The 13,869-nt window shown below is 35.8% G+C and overlaps 1 protein-coding gene across 1 annotated transcript in view; it reads right to left on the bottom strand.

Moving 5' to 3' along the window:
- LOC148947882 (rho GTPase-activating protein 20-like) overlaps nt 1-13,869 on the bottom strand; it is an 83,062-nt gene that overhangs the window by 54,027 nt on the left and 15,166 nt on the right. The window contains exons 2-3 of the mRNA XM_089095128.1: nt 12,888-12,968; nt 9,386-9,448 (exon numbers count right to left, since the gene is read on the bottom strand). Of these exons, the coding sequence (XP_088951254.1) occupies nt 9,386-9,448; nt 12,888-12,968 (144 nt within the window). The remainder of the gene's footprint in view (nt 1-9,385; nt 9,449-12,887; nt 12,969-13,869) is intronic.

Below are 13,869 nucleotides of genomic sequence, written 5' to 3'. Positions count from 1 at the left end.
CAGTTGTCCTAGAATATCGAGGGAGGGCTCATTGGAATGGAAATTAAAAGTTCTAGTGCCCTTTTTAAGTGACCAAAAAAATGGAGGGCAACTAGGCTCCCTCCCACTCTTATTTTTTCCCCAAAGTCACCTGATCAAAATTTTGAGATAGCCATTTTGTTCAGCATGTTCGAAAATATAATAAGTATGTCTTTTAGGTTAACTTAATCCCCCGAAGTTCCCGAGGGGAGGGCTGAAAGTTATGAACTTTACTCAATGTTAACATATAGTATTGGTTATTTGGAAGTATACAGACGTTTTCAGGGGAGATTTTTCCTGGTAGTGGGGGGTTGGGTGGGTCGGGGGTTATGTGGGAGGATCTTTCCATGAAGGAAGTTTTCATGGGGGAAGGGACATTGCTATGAAGGGGACACCGGACTTCCCAGCATTATTTAAAAAAAGATCGGATATTTAATATAAAAAAGCAAGTATTTCAACTGCAATAGCATCAACATCGAAACTTTAAACGAACAGAAAATATTACATAGATGATTTTGTTCACCCCGTAGTCAATACCTCGCTCTTTAAGCTGTAAGAAGTGTTCTAATTTTAGAGTTAATATCAAGTTGCTATGAATTTGGTAGAATCTGGCTTCAGCCAATGTTCTTTCAGAGTATATTTCCAATGAACTAATTGTGCATTCATTTCATTTTTTAATACAGTTTCCTTAATTAGCAATACACACCCTTTCTTAGAAGGATTGAATTTAGATACGTTTGTTTGACAGAACATATCCTTTTATATAGCGTGAGACTGACGAGAGAAGTCAGTTGGGGTTTATGGCTTTGCTCAAGCTTTTCGTATGCATGTAGAATGTAAGTCTAATGTGTTCCTTGCTCTTTCTTAATTTTATTATGTTAAAATCAGTAGAGATGACCCTAAAGGTCCGAACGTGATTCCATATATGGGCATAGAGTCCCTAGGGAGAACACGTGGTTAATCGAAGTGGGTCAATGACCTAAATTTCCAAAGGTTGATTTATTTGCTGTTGTCGTTGTTTTGGCCATGTGCATGCTCGGGGCGAATGTTAAGACCTAACGGAATAGGAAACAGTATTTGTTGCTGTTGTTTTGGACAAGTGCATGCTAGGGGAGAATGTTATGATCCAGAAAAAGGAAACAGTATTTGTTGTTGTTGTTTCGGCCAAGTGCCTGCTAGGGACGAATGTTATGATCCTGGAATAGGAAACAGTATTTGTTGTTGTTTTTTGCCAAGTGCCTGCTAGGGGCGAATGTTATGATCCAGAAATAGGAAACAGTATTTGTTGTTGTTGTTTCGGCCAAGTGCCTGCTAGGGGAGAATATTATGATCCTGGAATTGTTTCCGGGGAAGTTAATTAATGTCTGACAGATGACGTCAAGTTAATTAATGTCTTTGATGTATTTTCGAAGAGAATTGTTTCCAGGTGAATTTTTATTAATACCTGACAGGTGATGTCATGATTGATTGATTTGTCGCGATAGGGGACTTAATTGTTGTTTCTAAGGAGAATTAATGATTCACGAAAGGGGAATTAATTCGTTGTTTCCAAAGAGAATTGTTTCCGAGCGAAAGTCAATTAATGTCCTTGGAGTTCTACCAAGAGAATTGTTTCCGGGCGAATGTTTTGATCTTAGCAATGAAGTGAATAGTGCGCGAAAGGGTTTCGTAGTAATTTCAAATGTGAAAGCACAGAGATGCCAAAAACAAAAGGAACTCGCTGAAATTACGTTTAGGAATTATTTGGGCGAAACCGTTTTAGACATTTTAGGGAATTATTTCGGCGAAACAGTTAGAGACATTTTAAAAGATGATTTTAGAAGATGTTTTAGAAGAGAATATGAGGGTGAAACTCTGTGGTCGTTATAATACACAAGTTGTATTTGAACAGTGTTGTGAGGTCCTCTATCCCAACCCCAAAGGGTTCCGATCCCCCTACCACAACCCCGATGGAAGCCCCCGGTCCCCAAAGGTTCCCCGGGCTCCCAAAGCACCACCCGGTCCCCAAAGGACCCCCAAAGGCCCTCCCGGGTCCCCAAAGAGCCCCATCCCCATTTTGTTAATACTTTTTTGTGCATTTGAGACACAGAAGGGTCCCCACATTTCAAAAGGCTTTATTATATTTTTCAGAACAAGTTTTTTTCTTAATGTCCTTCATAAACCAATTTTACAAGTTGAAGTAGTTATCTTTTTCCCCACAGCTTTACTTTACGACTTTTTTGCACACCAAACATCAAGCAATACTTTCCAAAAGGCATTTCAGAGCAACTTCTTTTCTTAATGTCCCTTCTAAACCTATTTTCCAACTTGAAGTACCCTTCCTTTTTACCCAAAACTTTACATTACAGCCTTTTGGATACCTCAACACCCAAGAAATACTTTTCAAAAGACATTTCAGAACAAGTTCCTTTCTTAATGTCCCTTCTAAACCCATTTTCCAACTTGAAGTACCCATCCTTTTCACTCACAACTTTACTTTACAGCTTTTTGGATACCTCAACACCCAAGAAAAACTTTTCAAAGGGCATTTCAGAGCAACTTCTTTTCTCTATGTGCCTTCTAAACCAATTTTACAAGTTGAAGTACTCATCTTTTCCACCACAACTTTACTTTACAGCTTTTTGAATGCCTCAACACCAAGCAGTACTTTTCAAAAAGCATTTCAGAACAAGTTCTTTTCTTAATATCCCTCCTAAACCCATTTTACAAGTTTAAGTACCCATCCTTTTCCCCACAACTTTACGACTTTTTGCACACCCACAACATCAAGCAATACTTTTCAAAGGCATTTCAGAACAAGTTTTTTTCTCAATGTCATTCATAAACCAATTTTACAAGTTGAAGTAGTTATCTTTTTCCCCACAGCTTTACCTTACGACTTTTTTGCACACCCAAACATCAAGCAATACTTTCCAAAAGGCATTTCAGAGCAAGTTCTTTTCTTAATGTCCCTTCTAAACCTATTTTCCAACTTGAAGTACCCTTCCTTTTCACCCACAACTTTACTTTTCAGCTTTTTGGATACCTCAACACCAAGAAATACTCTTCAAAAGACATTTCAGAACAAGTTCCTTTCTTAATGCCCCTTCTAAACCCATTTTCCAACTTGGAATAGCCATCCTTTTCACCACAACTTTACTTTACAGCTTTTTGGATACCAGAACACCAAGAAATACTCTTCAAAAGACATTTCAGAACAAGTTCCTTTCTTAATATCCCTTCTAAACCCATTTTCCAACTTGAAGTACCCAGCCTTTTCACTCACAACTTTACTTTACAGCTTTTTGAATGCCTCAACACCAAGCAATACTTTTCAAAAGGCATTTCAGAGCACCTTCTTTTCTCTATGCGTCTTCTAAACCAATTTTACAAGTTGAAGTACTCATCTTTTCCACCACAACTTTACTTTACAGCTTTTTGAATGCCTCAACACCAAGCAGTACTTTTCAAAAAGCATTTCAGAACAAGTTCTTTTCTTAATATCCTTCCTAAACCCATTTTACAAGTTTAAGTACCCATCCTTTTCCCCACAACTTTACTTTACGACTTTGTGCACACCCCAAAATCAAGCAATACTTTTCAAAGGCATTTCAGAACAAGTTTTTTTCTCAATGTCATTCATAAACCAATTTTACAAGTTGAAGTAGTTATCTTTTTCCCCGCAGCTTTACTTTACGACTTTTTTACACACCCAAACATCAAGCAATACTTTCCAAAAGGCGTTTCAGAGCAAGTTCTTTTCTTAATGTCCCTTCTAAACCTATTTTCCAACTTGAAGTACCCTTCCTTTTCACCCACAACTTTACTTTTCAGCTTTTTGGATACCTCAACACCAAGAAATACTCTTCGAAAGACATTTCAGAACAAGTTGCTTTCTTAATGTCCCTTCTAAACCCATTTTCCAACTTGAAGTAGCCATTCTTTTCACCACAACTTTACTTTACAGCTTTTTGGATACCACAACACCAAGAAATACTTTTGAAAAGACATTTCAGAGCAACTTCTTTTCTTTATGTGCCTTCTAAACCAATTTTACAAGTTGAAGTTTACAAGTTTACAAGTTACATCAGAGTCACATATTACTGTGACTCTGAGTCACAAGCAAATCAGAACATTTTCATTTTAACAGATATGAAACAAGACTCTTCATACTGTAACAGACATGAAACTACTCTCTTCATTGTAACACATATGAAACTAACGAACGACTCCCTTTAAAGAACGTACACTCAGAATATATACGGAAATAAATTAGGCCAAGAACATCTAGTTGACCTCTATGGTGTAATTAATCTAATGCATAGTATGCAAACGACCCCTGGTTTATTACAAGAGATGGGTCAATTGCTCTTACGATATATGAGAGAAAGGTGGTCATAAAAATATCTAGATTTATGTCCATTGAACTTAACAAATGTGTCTAGCATGATATCTGACTAATAAAGAAATATACATTGATAATGAAGTTCACAATGCTAATATGATTCTTTCACTTCAAACTCGTCTACAAAATAATCATGAAATGTCTTTTCAGATCCAAAATGAGAGTAAATCATTGAACTGAGCTCATTGGGCAGAAGTGATGCCAAATTAAACTAAAAAATAATTAAATAATGCAACAATCTAAAAATGGCTTACTTTTGAACTGTTAAAAGCGCCCTTAAATGTTTATTTTTAACGTGCCAAAACTCCTATATGGTTTTGTGTTTTCAATAAAGCATCAATTTTCTGTAATCCTACAAACATAGGGAAATATCACCAGTTGATTTATTTTAATTAGTTTTATTGATATATGTTAGATAGGCTTTGAAATAAAAGTTTTGTTCATTTTAAGTTTCATCTTCGCTCTTCACTTCCCCCGGGAATTTTTTTTTTTTTAATTAATAATACACAATATTGATTAACTTTTTTCTGTCTAGTGTTTATAATATTCTATATATTTTATTTTGAGTTATACTTTTATCGGATTACGTTAATTTTTAAGCCTTGCAATGAAAACTGAAACCATTGTGTGGACAGCGAGAGGGGGGGGGGCTAAATCCTTTGCGTTTTTATTTAGTGCTTATTTTAACATTTTTGTTTTATTGTAATTCTTTTTTTTTGTGTTTCTGGGGGTTCATCTATCATAGCAAGGTAAGATAGAAGTTAACATTAGGGCTGTGGTGTGATATCAATACCGAAGGCATACCTATTAGACATTTCAAAATTTCTGAACAAAACAGACATCTAAAAATTTGATTCGATATAAGAAGGGTTAAAGGAGAGCAAGATGGTAGAAATTAAATCAAAAGGGAAGCTAACTGCCATCCAATAGTTTTTGTCCTTTAGTAAGGGCACAAACACTTTCAATTGGCTGTCGAATGAGTCCCCTCACAAGTTTATAAGTTATGAGCTCTTTCATGAAATATACCTTTCAAAAGGTACCGAGGGGCTGATTATACATTCGAGCCTTAACTTTGATTGGCTCCTTTCATTTGAAGAGTGTGGGAAAAAGGCGCTTGGCACTTTTCTTGTCCATTTCGGGCTGCACAACAAGGGAAGGAAATATTTTTCTGCATTAGAATCCTCTTAGCTCAAAACTTCACATAAGTCTCATTAAAAAAAACATCGCCATTTTTTAGCCCTTTTGTTACAGGAGGCACCAATATAAAAGAGACAAATTTTAAAATAATTTTTTTCACATTATCCTCCTTGGCCTAAGGACTAACGGGAGTGTATTAAATTGATCATAAAAAATAGTTAATGGCTTATTTCAGAACCCCTAGCCACTCCCCATTTCTGCAACAGAATGTTTATGATCGTTTTTACCAGGAAATGTTTCCCTGTAGGCCTACGTGTCAGGCTAAATCACATGACAATACAACGAATGAATCTACTCTTGACCAGAAAGTACAAAAAAATTTCATGGTTTTGGGCCTAAAGCTCAGCTCTGGAATGGAAAGTCGCCAAGGCGAGCCCTTATCATATTTAACCTAACTCGTGAAATTCTCTAAGCTTAAAAAGGGCATGAGTGAGCAATTCCCAGTACAAGAAGTAAAAAGAATCGCTTGTTTCTTCGCACCAAGCTCACGAAACAGACAAAAATTTTGAGTAAACTCTAAAGCTTCCTTATCTAATTTTGTCGAAATTCATTTTTCAGTCGTTCCCCAATCAATAGTGCAAAACCAGTAGCTTTTGGTATTTGATCTTTGGTCTATTTTGAATAAAACAGCCGAACAAAAATTCGATCGTACGTATTTAAGGAAAAGGGGGTTAGGAGGAGAGGGGGCTAGTTGCCATCGGTTCACTTTTGACTGTTTAAAACGGAATTAGAACTTTCAATTTCTAGTCATTTCAGTCCCCTCCAAAGTTTAAACGACCACTTCTTCCATAAAAAAAATCTATATACTCCCAAGGCAAACGTTAAATCCCTTCCGCCAGGGTCTGGGGGGGTATTTTGACCCCGAATTTTTTTTATTTGATTGTTGTTTTTTTTGTTCAAAAAAACTGGCTATTTCAAAATTTCGACCCGATACATTTGGGGAAGAGAAGGTGTGCGTATGTGTGTGGGGGGGGGGGGGTGTTGTAGATGCCATCTGATCACTTTTGAATCACAATAAGATAACTAGAACTTCCAATTTCCAATTACATGAGCAACTTCTGAAATTTTTGGACCACCTCTTACATAAGAACTTGTATGTCCCCGGGGCATTACTTAAAACACTTGCCACAGGGCTCTTTGAGCTTGTGTCGTCCCCCGAGTTTTTATTATCTGATTTTTTAACTATTTTTAACAAATGGCTATCTCAGTGTTTTAAGATGGGTTTGGGGGGAAAGAGCGTGGGAGAGGGCTCTAGTTGCCTTCAGATCTCATTTGTCTCTGAAAAAGTGAGCTCTCTCTGAACCTCTGAAGTTTATACAAGCCCCCCTTTCATAAGAACAATACATGTCCCAAGGGCATAACTTACAAAGCCTGCCGCTGGGCCTGAGGGTTGTGTTGACCCGCGGAGTTATTGTTATTTCATTGTTCAACTATTAAAAAAAAAATGACTATATCTAAATTTTTATAACATACATTTGGGGAAAAAGACGTTGGGGGGGGGGGGGGGGAGGGGCTAGTTGCCCTCCGATCAATTTTGAAACTTAAAAAAGGGCACTACATATCCCGGTTTTCAGTTAAATATGCCTCCTGCAAAGTTTACACGACCCCCCCCCCCACCCTTCCATATGAAGTGCGCCTGGAAAAAATAATTAAATAAATAACAAAATATTGAAGCCTTGTGACCTTTACTACAGGCAACGCCATAGCGTTGCCTCTGATAAACACGTTGACAGTTTTGTCTAAGAATCAGAATGAATAAAAAGCGCCCAGAAATCTAAAAACTTTCAGACTTTGAAGGCCTTCAGTGACCAAGGCCCCCTCTGCATGTATCCCTAATCTGATCTATGCGATGAGCCTTTTTACGATTCAATAAGGGATCCGCAAAAGATTTCTGGCGTTCATGCGAGCATAGACAATAGAGTTTCCCCTCCCCCACATTATTAGTCCAAAAGGACACGAAAAGATTTTCCATAGCCTTATCAACAAAATCATCCTGATTTGGAATTTCATAACCTTTATAAGTGTCCTCTTATACCCCTCACTGTAGGAGTAGCCACATCAATTTATAAAGGGTAGGAGGATATTAAAAACCTCTGGAATGGAGAGAGGTCAAGGTTGTAAATTGATATTGCCTTCCTATTGTTTTAAGATTAGAAAAGGAGACTTGAAGAAATATATTTTTTACTAATTTATTGATGCTCTACATACTTGGGAGGGACAGTAAGGGATGAAGGAATGTTAAGATCATTGAGTAGAATAAAAATCCTGATCAATTTTTTATTTTATCTTTATGAGTAACCGAGGGACGGACGCAGAAAATTATTCAAGGGAGGAAAGGGGGAAAAAAATAAATTATATTTTGTAATCAACCAGTTCGTGGTAACGAATTTTAAGTAAGTAGCGACCCGGCTCAATTGTATTAGAAAACTCTAAAAACGAAATTTTGATATCAATAGATATATCACAACAATTGAATTTTTATGCTGATTTCGAATATATATATGTTTAATTGAGTTTAGTCTTACCCATCAAAAATTACGAGCCTGAGAAAATTTGCCATATTGTCGATAAAAGGATAAATTCTCCTGAAAAGTCGCAGATGTTTAATGAAGATTACCAAATCAGATTCAGCGTATCAGAGAGCCATACTGTAGAGGTTTCAGATAACCATACCATAGAGGGCAACCCTTCTTATATGGAATTAACCTGCCGAAATTAATATATATATATGTTTTGTTTTAATTTTTTATATACGTGAGCCAAACTCGAACCTGCATTAGTTGAAAAACATTCAGAAATTAAATAAAGAAAAGTTTTTGTTAAGTAAAAGTAAGCAACATTACAACTTAAAACGAACAGAAATTATCTTCTATATGAAAGGGGTTATTCCCTCCTCAACGCCTTGCTATTGACGCTAAATTTTATATTGTTTTAAAAAGTGTTGTTGTGACAAATCAGGCAAACTTTGGCGTAAAGAACGAGGCGTTGAGGAGGCGACAGCTCTTTTCATACACGGAATAATCAGTAGTATAGATGTACTGACAGCACTGTTACCTTAGTATAGGTGTATGCAGTCTGACGACACAGGTACCTAATTGGAGATCTAGATAATCATTGCCAATAAAGTATAATTTGAGCTTTGTTTTGGCGACTAATTTGTGTTTTGAGTAAGACTGCACTCAGGAGACGTCCAAATACAGAGTTTGCCTTAGTTGATCTGGCAGAGATTTAGGCATCAAGTGTGCCATTTAATTGATCGAAGATGGGTGAACTCGTTCTTGGCGTTTTGCCCCCCCCCCTCCCATCGATCAACCCCTCGAAAATATCGGAAAATAAATCTCTGGATCTATTAAGAAATGATGATGTATAATTGTTGCGACTATAACATACAATATAAATTTTCATAACAACTTTGTATATTAAAAGTACAAAAATTACCACCTCGCTAATGATATTTGTTAAGAAATATAAACTTTCTTAACAAATTTGTATATTAAAAGTACAAAATGTGTGAACTCGTTCCAGGCGTTTACCCCCCCCCTCCCATCGATTAACCCCTCGAAAACATCGGAAAATAAATCTCTGGATCTATTAAGAAATGATGATGTATAATTGTTGCGACTATAACATACAATATAAATTTTCATAACAACTTTGTATATTAAAAGTACAAAAATTACCACCTCTCCCCACGAAGAGGCTAAGCATGCCAACAGCTATGTTTAAATTCTAACTGACTAAAGAAAGGTGGTATTTTAGGCCACGTTGAGAATCAAATTGTCTTACCTGTGTCAGCTGCACGGGTGCATTCAATAAGTAATATCTTGCCGGTAGTCTCACTGATCTTTTCTAAAAGAAATTATATTATATTTTATCACAAAATTAAATAATTATATGATAATAGTTTTGATAGTATACAGTCGCAAAAACGAAATCCAAGCTACACAATAAAAAAGAATCAGTTACTTAGCATGACCCTGAGTAAAGGAATAACTAAAGTAACAGCCCTTTCCTTTAGAACATGGTAACATGGAACCAAAAAGTTACTTTAAGATAATTATTGAATAATTTATTATTTTTTTTTCGAAGGCCATATTTGATTGAGAAACTAATATTCACTGTTCACTAAGAACCAGGGCCGGATCGACCGAATCAGGTCAATCAGGGCCCAATTGGATTTTTTTGTGGGGCCCCCTCTATGCATTCAATTTTTCAGCAAAATTCAAGTCCTGCATATAAACCAATCTGAAAAAAAATCAAGGAATGAAATAAAATGTATTAGAAAACACCAGCAAAATCGTAATTTCGATGCTCCCCCACCCCTGCATTTGATACCAATTGGTTGATTAAGATACCAATTAGCAATGCTTGGTATTAGTAAATCTTAGTATAATTAGTTTAAATATTAAATTAGTATATATGTCTGAAGTCTGAGAACAATCGTCAAAAGCCTTAATTCACCTCTGGGATACAAAGTACAGAAATTTCTTTCAAAAAATTGTAATTAAGCATATTTCATATCATTTTAAGATATGTAAAAAAATTGAAAAATTTTTGAAGTCCAAAAAAAGTCAGTCCATAAAAAAGTGCTACTAGAAACATTATTTTTCTAACGGTAAAAGTCAAGACTATCAATATCATTATCATTCCTATTTTGTATTTCGAAAATATTAAAGGTGATTTTTTTTTTTTTTTAAGTATATTCTATGTCATTTTAAGAAATGTTAAAAAAAAAATTAAAAAATTACCATAAAAAAAAAAAAGAATAGAATAAGTTGAAAAACTTTTTAAGTCCAAAAACAATTCAGTCCTAAAAAAGTCCTACTACAAAAATTATTTTTCTAATAGAAACAGTCACGACTAACATCTATATCATTCTCATTTTGAATTTTGAAAATATTAGACGTGAATTTTTTTTTATTTTAAGCATGTTTCTAAGATACGTAAAAAAGCTGAAAAAAATAACATGTTTAAAAAAATATAGAAAAAAAAGTTCATAAAAATTAAACTTAAAAAAAGTGTAAAAATGGGGGTTGGGCCCCAAAAAGTTGGAGGGGCTCCTTGGAGGTTGGTCAGAAGGGGCCCTTGGAGGTTGAGATCCTTGATGGTTAGTGTCTTTGATGGTTGCGGTCCTTGATGGTTCTAATCCATAACCATCTCACTAGTCGATTTCTTAGGATTTATATGGATTGTTCTGAACTTCTTTATTAAAATTCTATTCTTGGCATCTACAACTTTATTAGTTTCCACTTTTTAGCATATTCCAATGCTATAGCGTATTTTATATCACCCACATCTCACATTATGTACTTATGTACATTATGCACTCCAATGCAATAGCGTATTTTATATCCCCCACATCTCATATTATGTACTTGTCTATTATAACGACAACAACCAAGAAGTAAAGCTACGTCAACTCACGTGATCTTTTCTTGGCACCTACGGCTCTATTAGTTTCAATTTTTTTGTATACTCCAATGCTAAAGCATATTTTATACTGACAACACTGCTCAATTGGTAGTTGTGTATTATACTGAACACAGCCAATAAGTAAAGGTAAGTCAAGTCGCATGATCTTTTCTTGGCGCCTACGGCTCTATTAGTTTCAACTTTTTAGCATACTCCAATGCTAAAGCATATTTTATATTGACAACACTACTCACTTGGTACTTGAGTATTATACAGAAAAGAGCCAAGAAGTAAAGCTAGGTCAACTCACAAGGCCATTTTGGAGCCTACGACTTTATTAGTTTCAACTTTTTAGCATACTCCAATGCTAAAGCATATTTTATATTGGCAACACTGCTCTATTGGTATTTGTGTTTTATACAGAACACAGCCAAGAAGTAAAGCCAAGTTAAGTCACAAAATCTTCTTGTCATCGCTAACCGTTTCCATAGACTGATAGCAATGATTTTATTCCAACATTTATGTCACGTTGTATGAAACTTACCAACCCCTCAGACTCGTCTTAATTGATCAGCAGTTTTAACCCTTTTTACCAATTTCATAAAATCCAATTAAAAATAAGAATATTATCGAGCTCTGTCTCATCCTTATTATTCACATCATCATTAAATAACTTTATGCAAATGAGTTACCTTTGATACCTCTAATAATGTAATTGATACTGTACAAGATCCTAGATACCTATAAGCTACAGGTCATTAACCTGTTTGACAAGTTTCGACTCATCTGTCTTTGTATTCCCTAATATTAAATCCGTCTTTGTAGTATCGAATATAACGTGATAGCTAGCTTTATACGATCTTTTCCTTAGGACTAATTCATAGATTACTACTCTTGTTGATCTGAAAGTCCGGTTTGTCTATTTTGAGCTTGCAGTTTTATCCTCTTTTGTTGCTTTTAACTCAGGTTGTGCTACAGCTAATTTACGTTTGTGTCTCCTAGACATTATGATACTGTTGAAAATGCCTTTTGAAATTTACATCACCGAATATGGGCACATGAATTTACATATTTCAAAATTTTTGTTCTACAAATGCTTCTAAAACGGTTTTAAAATCTATTTTCCTCGTGTCTTCACTTTCAGTCAACATGATTGCTAAACTATTTAGTCTATCTTGATTTATTGTTCACATCAGATAGTTTTTTTATTGGTTTTAGCCTGGAAAGTGATCTCTCGCCACAAGCAACACCTACTTGAATTGTTGAGAATATTTCGCCATTTCGAGAACCAATTGTTCCTTTTGATGGTGGCGCGGGGCCCCACGCAATCGTTCCAATCACCCTTTTTCCAGCCCTAACCACAAGCAACACTGCTGGAATTAACAATTTCAAAAATCAATTGTTCATTTTGATGGTGGAGCAGGGCCCTTTCAAACATGGGGCCCAAACATTCTAATCCCCCTTTTTCCGGCCCTGCTAAGGACCCACATAAATATTAAAAATAAATAAGACCTGAATCTATACAAAAAAGAAGTTGCAGAAAATTACAGATCATAATTTTTTATAGGCTAAAACTTGTAGAATATTTAAAATGGTCATTAAATACAAAGAGGCAGCAGATTTTTCTTAATCTCTTCTACTTCTAACATGATATGTTAAGTAATGTTATTTTATAGAATGAGAAAACTTGAAAATTAACCTACATAAAATTATAATTTAAATTGGCCAGTAAAAATGATATAACCAGAATTTTTTCAATAAAATGTAAAAAAGATTAGAAGAGTGGTTGTTTCTATCAGCTAAGCAAACCTAACCCACCACTGGTCGACACCCAGTCTTCTCTCCAAGTTTTGCCTCTATGGGAAATTAAACTTACCTCTTCACCACAATCTCTTCTGAAAGTAACAGGTATTACATCACCTCCAGGTCCTTTCACAGGTTCTCGGTTTGTATGTTCCTAAAAGCAAATGATGATATAAAAGTAGCTGGCCACGTAAACGGACAAATAAATGTCACAAAAAAATGAGATACCCCCCTACCTTTAAAACCATAAAAACAAAGGGTTGCATCCCCTAGCAGATCATCACTAGCTTAGCTGATTTATTCATAAAATCAAGGAGGTTAATTGGATGCTTGCTTGATGGAAATGGGTTTTCCCCTACGCAGTATAGTCATTCTGGTTAATAGAGGAAAGGTCCATGACTAGATCTGGCTGCTAGGTAAACCAGTTATTCATCATTAGACGTCATTTCCCGATCACACGCAGCTGAATGATATGGTGCACGGGGTTTTTCGAATATTGCGTAGTTCAACCACGATATTTTGCCTCCTAAAACAGGCATAGAAGTTGAAGGAAGTGGATGAGGGATATGCACTTCACTTCTCTTGATGAGTTACAAAGAAAACTAGTGTCCAGCCAGTGACTCACAAAGTTTCTAACCCGTGAATAGGCCAAATCTCTTGTAAATTCAAGTTGGGATTTGAGAAAGACTGATTAAAACATAAATATTTGGAGTCAACAAAGAACGCACAGGCAGCACAAGTTAATTTTCAGCAGCACACCATCACTGCAATTTGTTCCCCAGCTCCCACCGGCCTTCCCTTATTGGTGCGGCACCGGGGTCTAAATAGGGTAATATAAATGTTACTAAGAAGTCCCTTTGGGCCTTCAGGTCAGTACGTCCTGGAGATATTAAGATACAGAAGTGGGCGTTTGAGAGTTGGATCAGGTCAATAATATCAAATGGAGCAGAAGTTAGGGAGAGGGGGTATTAAGGTGTTAGATTAGAAAGATTGCAGTTAAAGTATTAAAGAGCAAGTGAAGTTCAAGCATTCCTCAAGTATTTTAACACTTGTGG

The sequence above is a fragment of the Artemia sp. Qi Xiang Cuo genome, chromosome 10 (genome assembly GCF_049724085.1).
Source record: "Artemia sp. Qi Xiang Cuo chromosome 10, ASM4972408v1, whole genome shotgun sequence".
NCBI lineage: Eukaryota > Metazoa > Arthropoda > Branchiopoda > Anostraca > Artemiidae > Artemia > Artemia sp. Qi Xiang Cuo.
The sequence above is the reverse complement of the archived record's forward strand: the minus strand, read 5'-3'. Positions and strand labels throughout refer to the sequence as shown.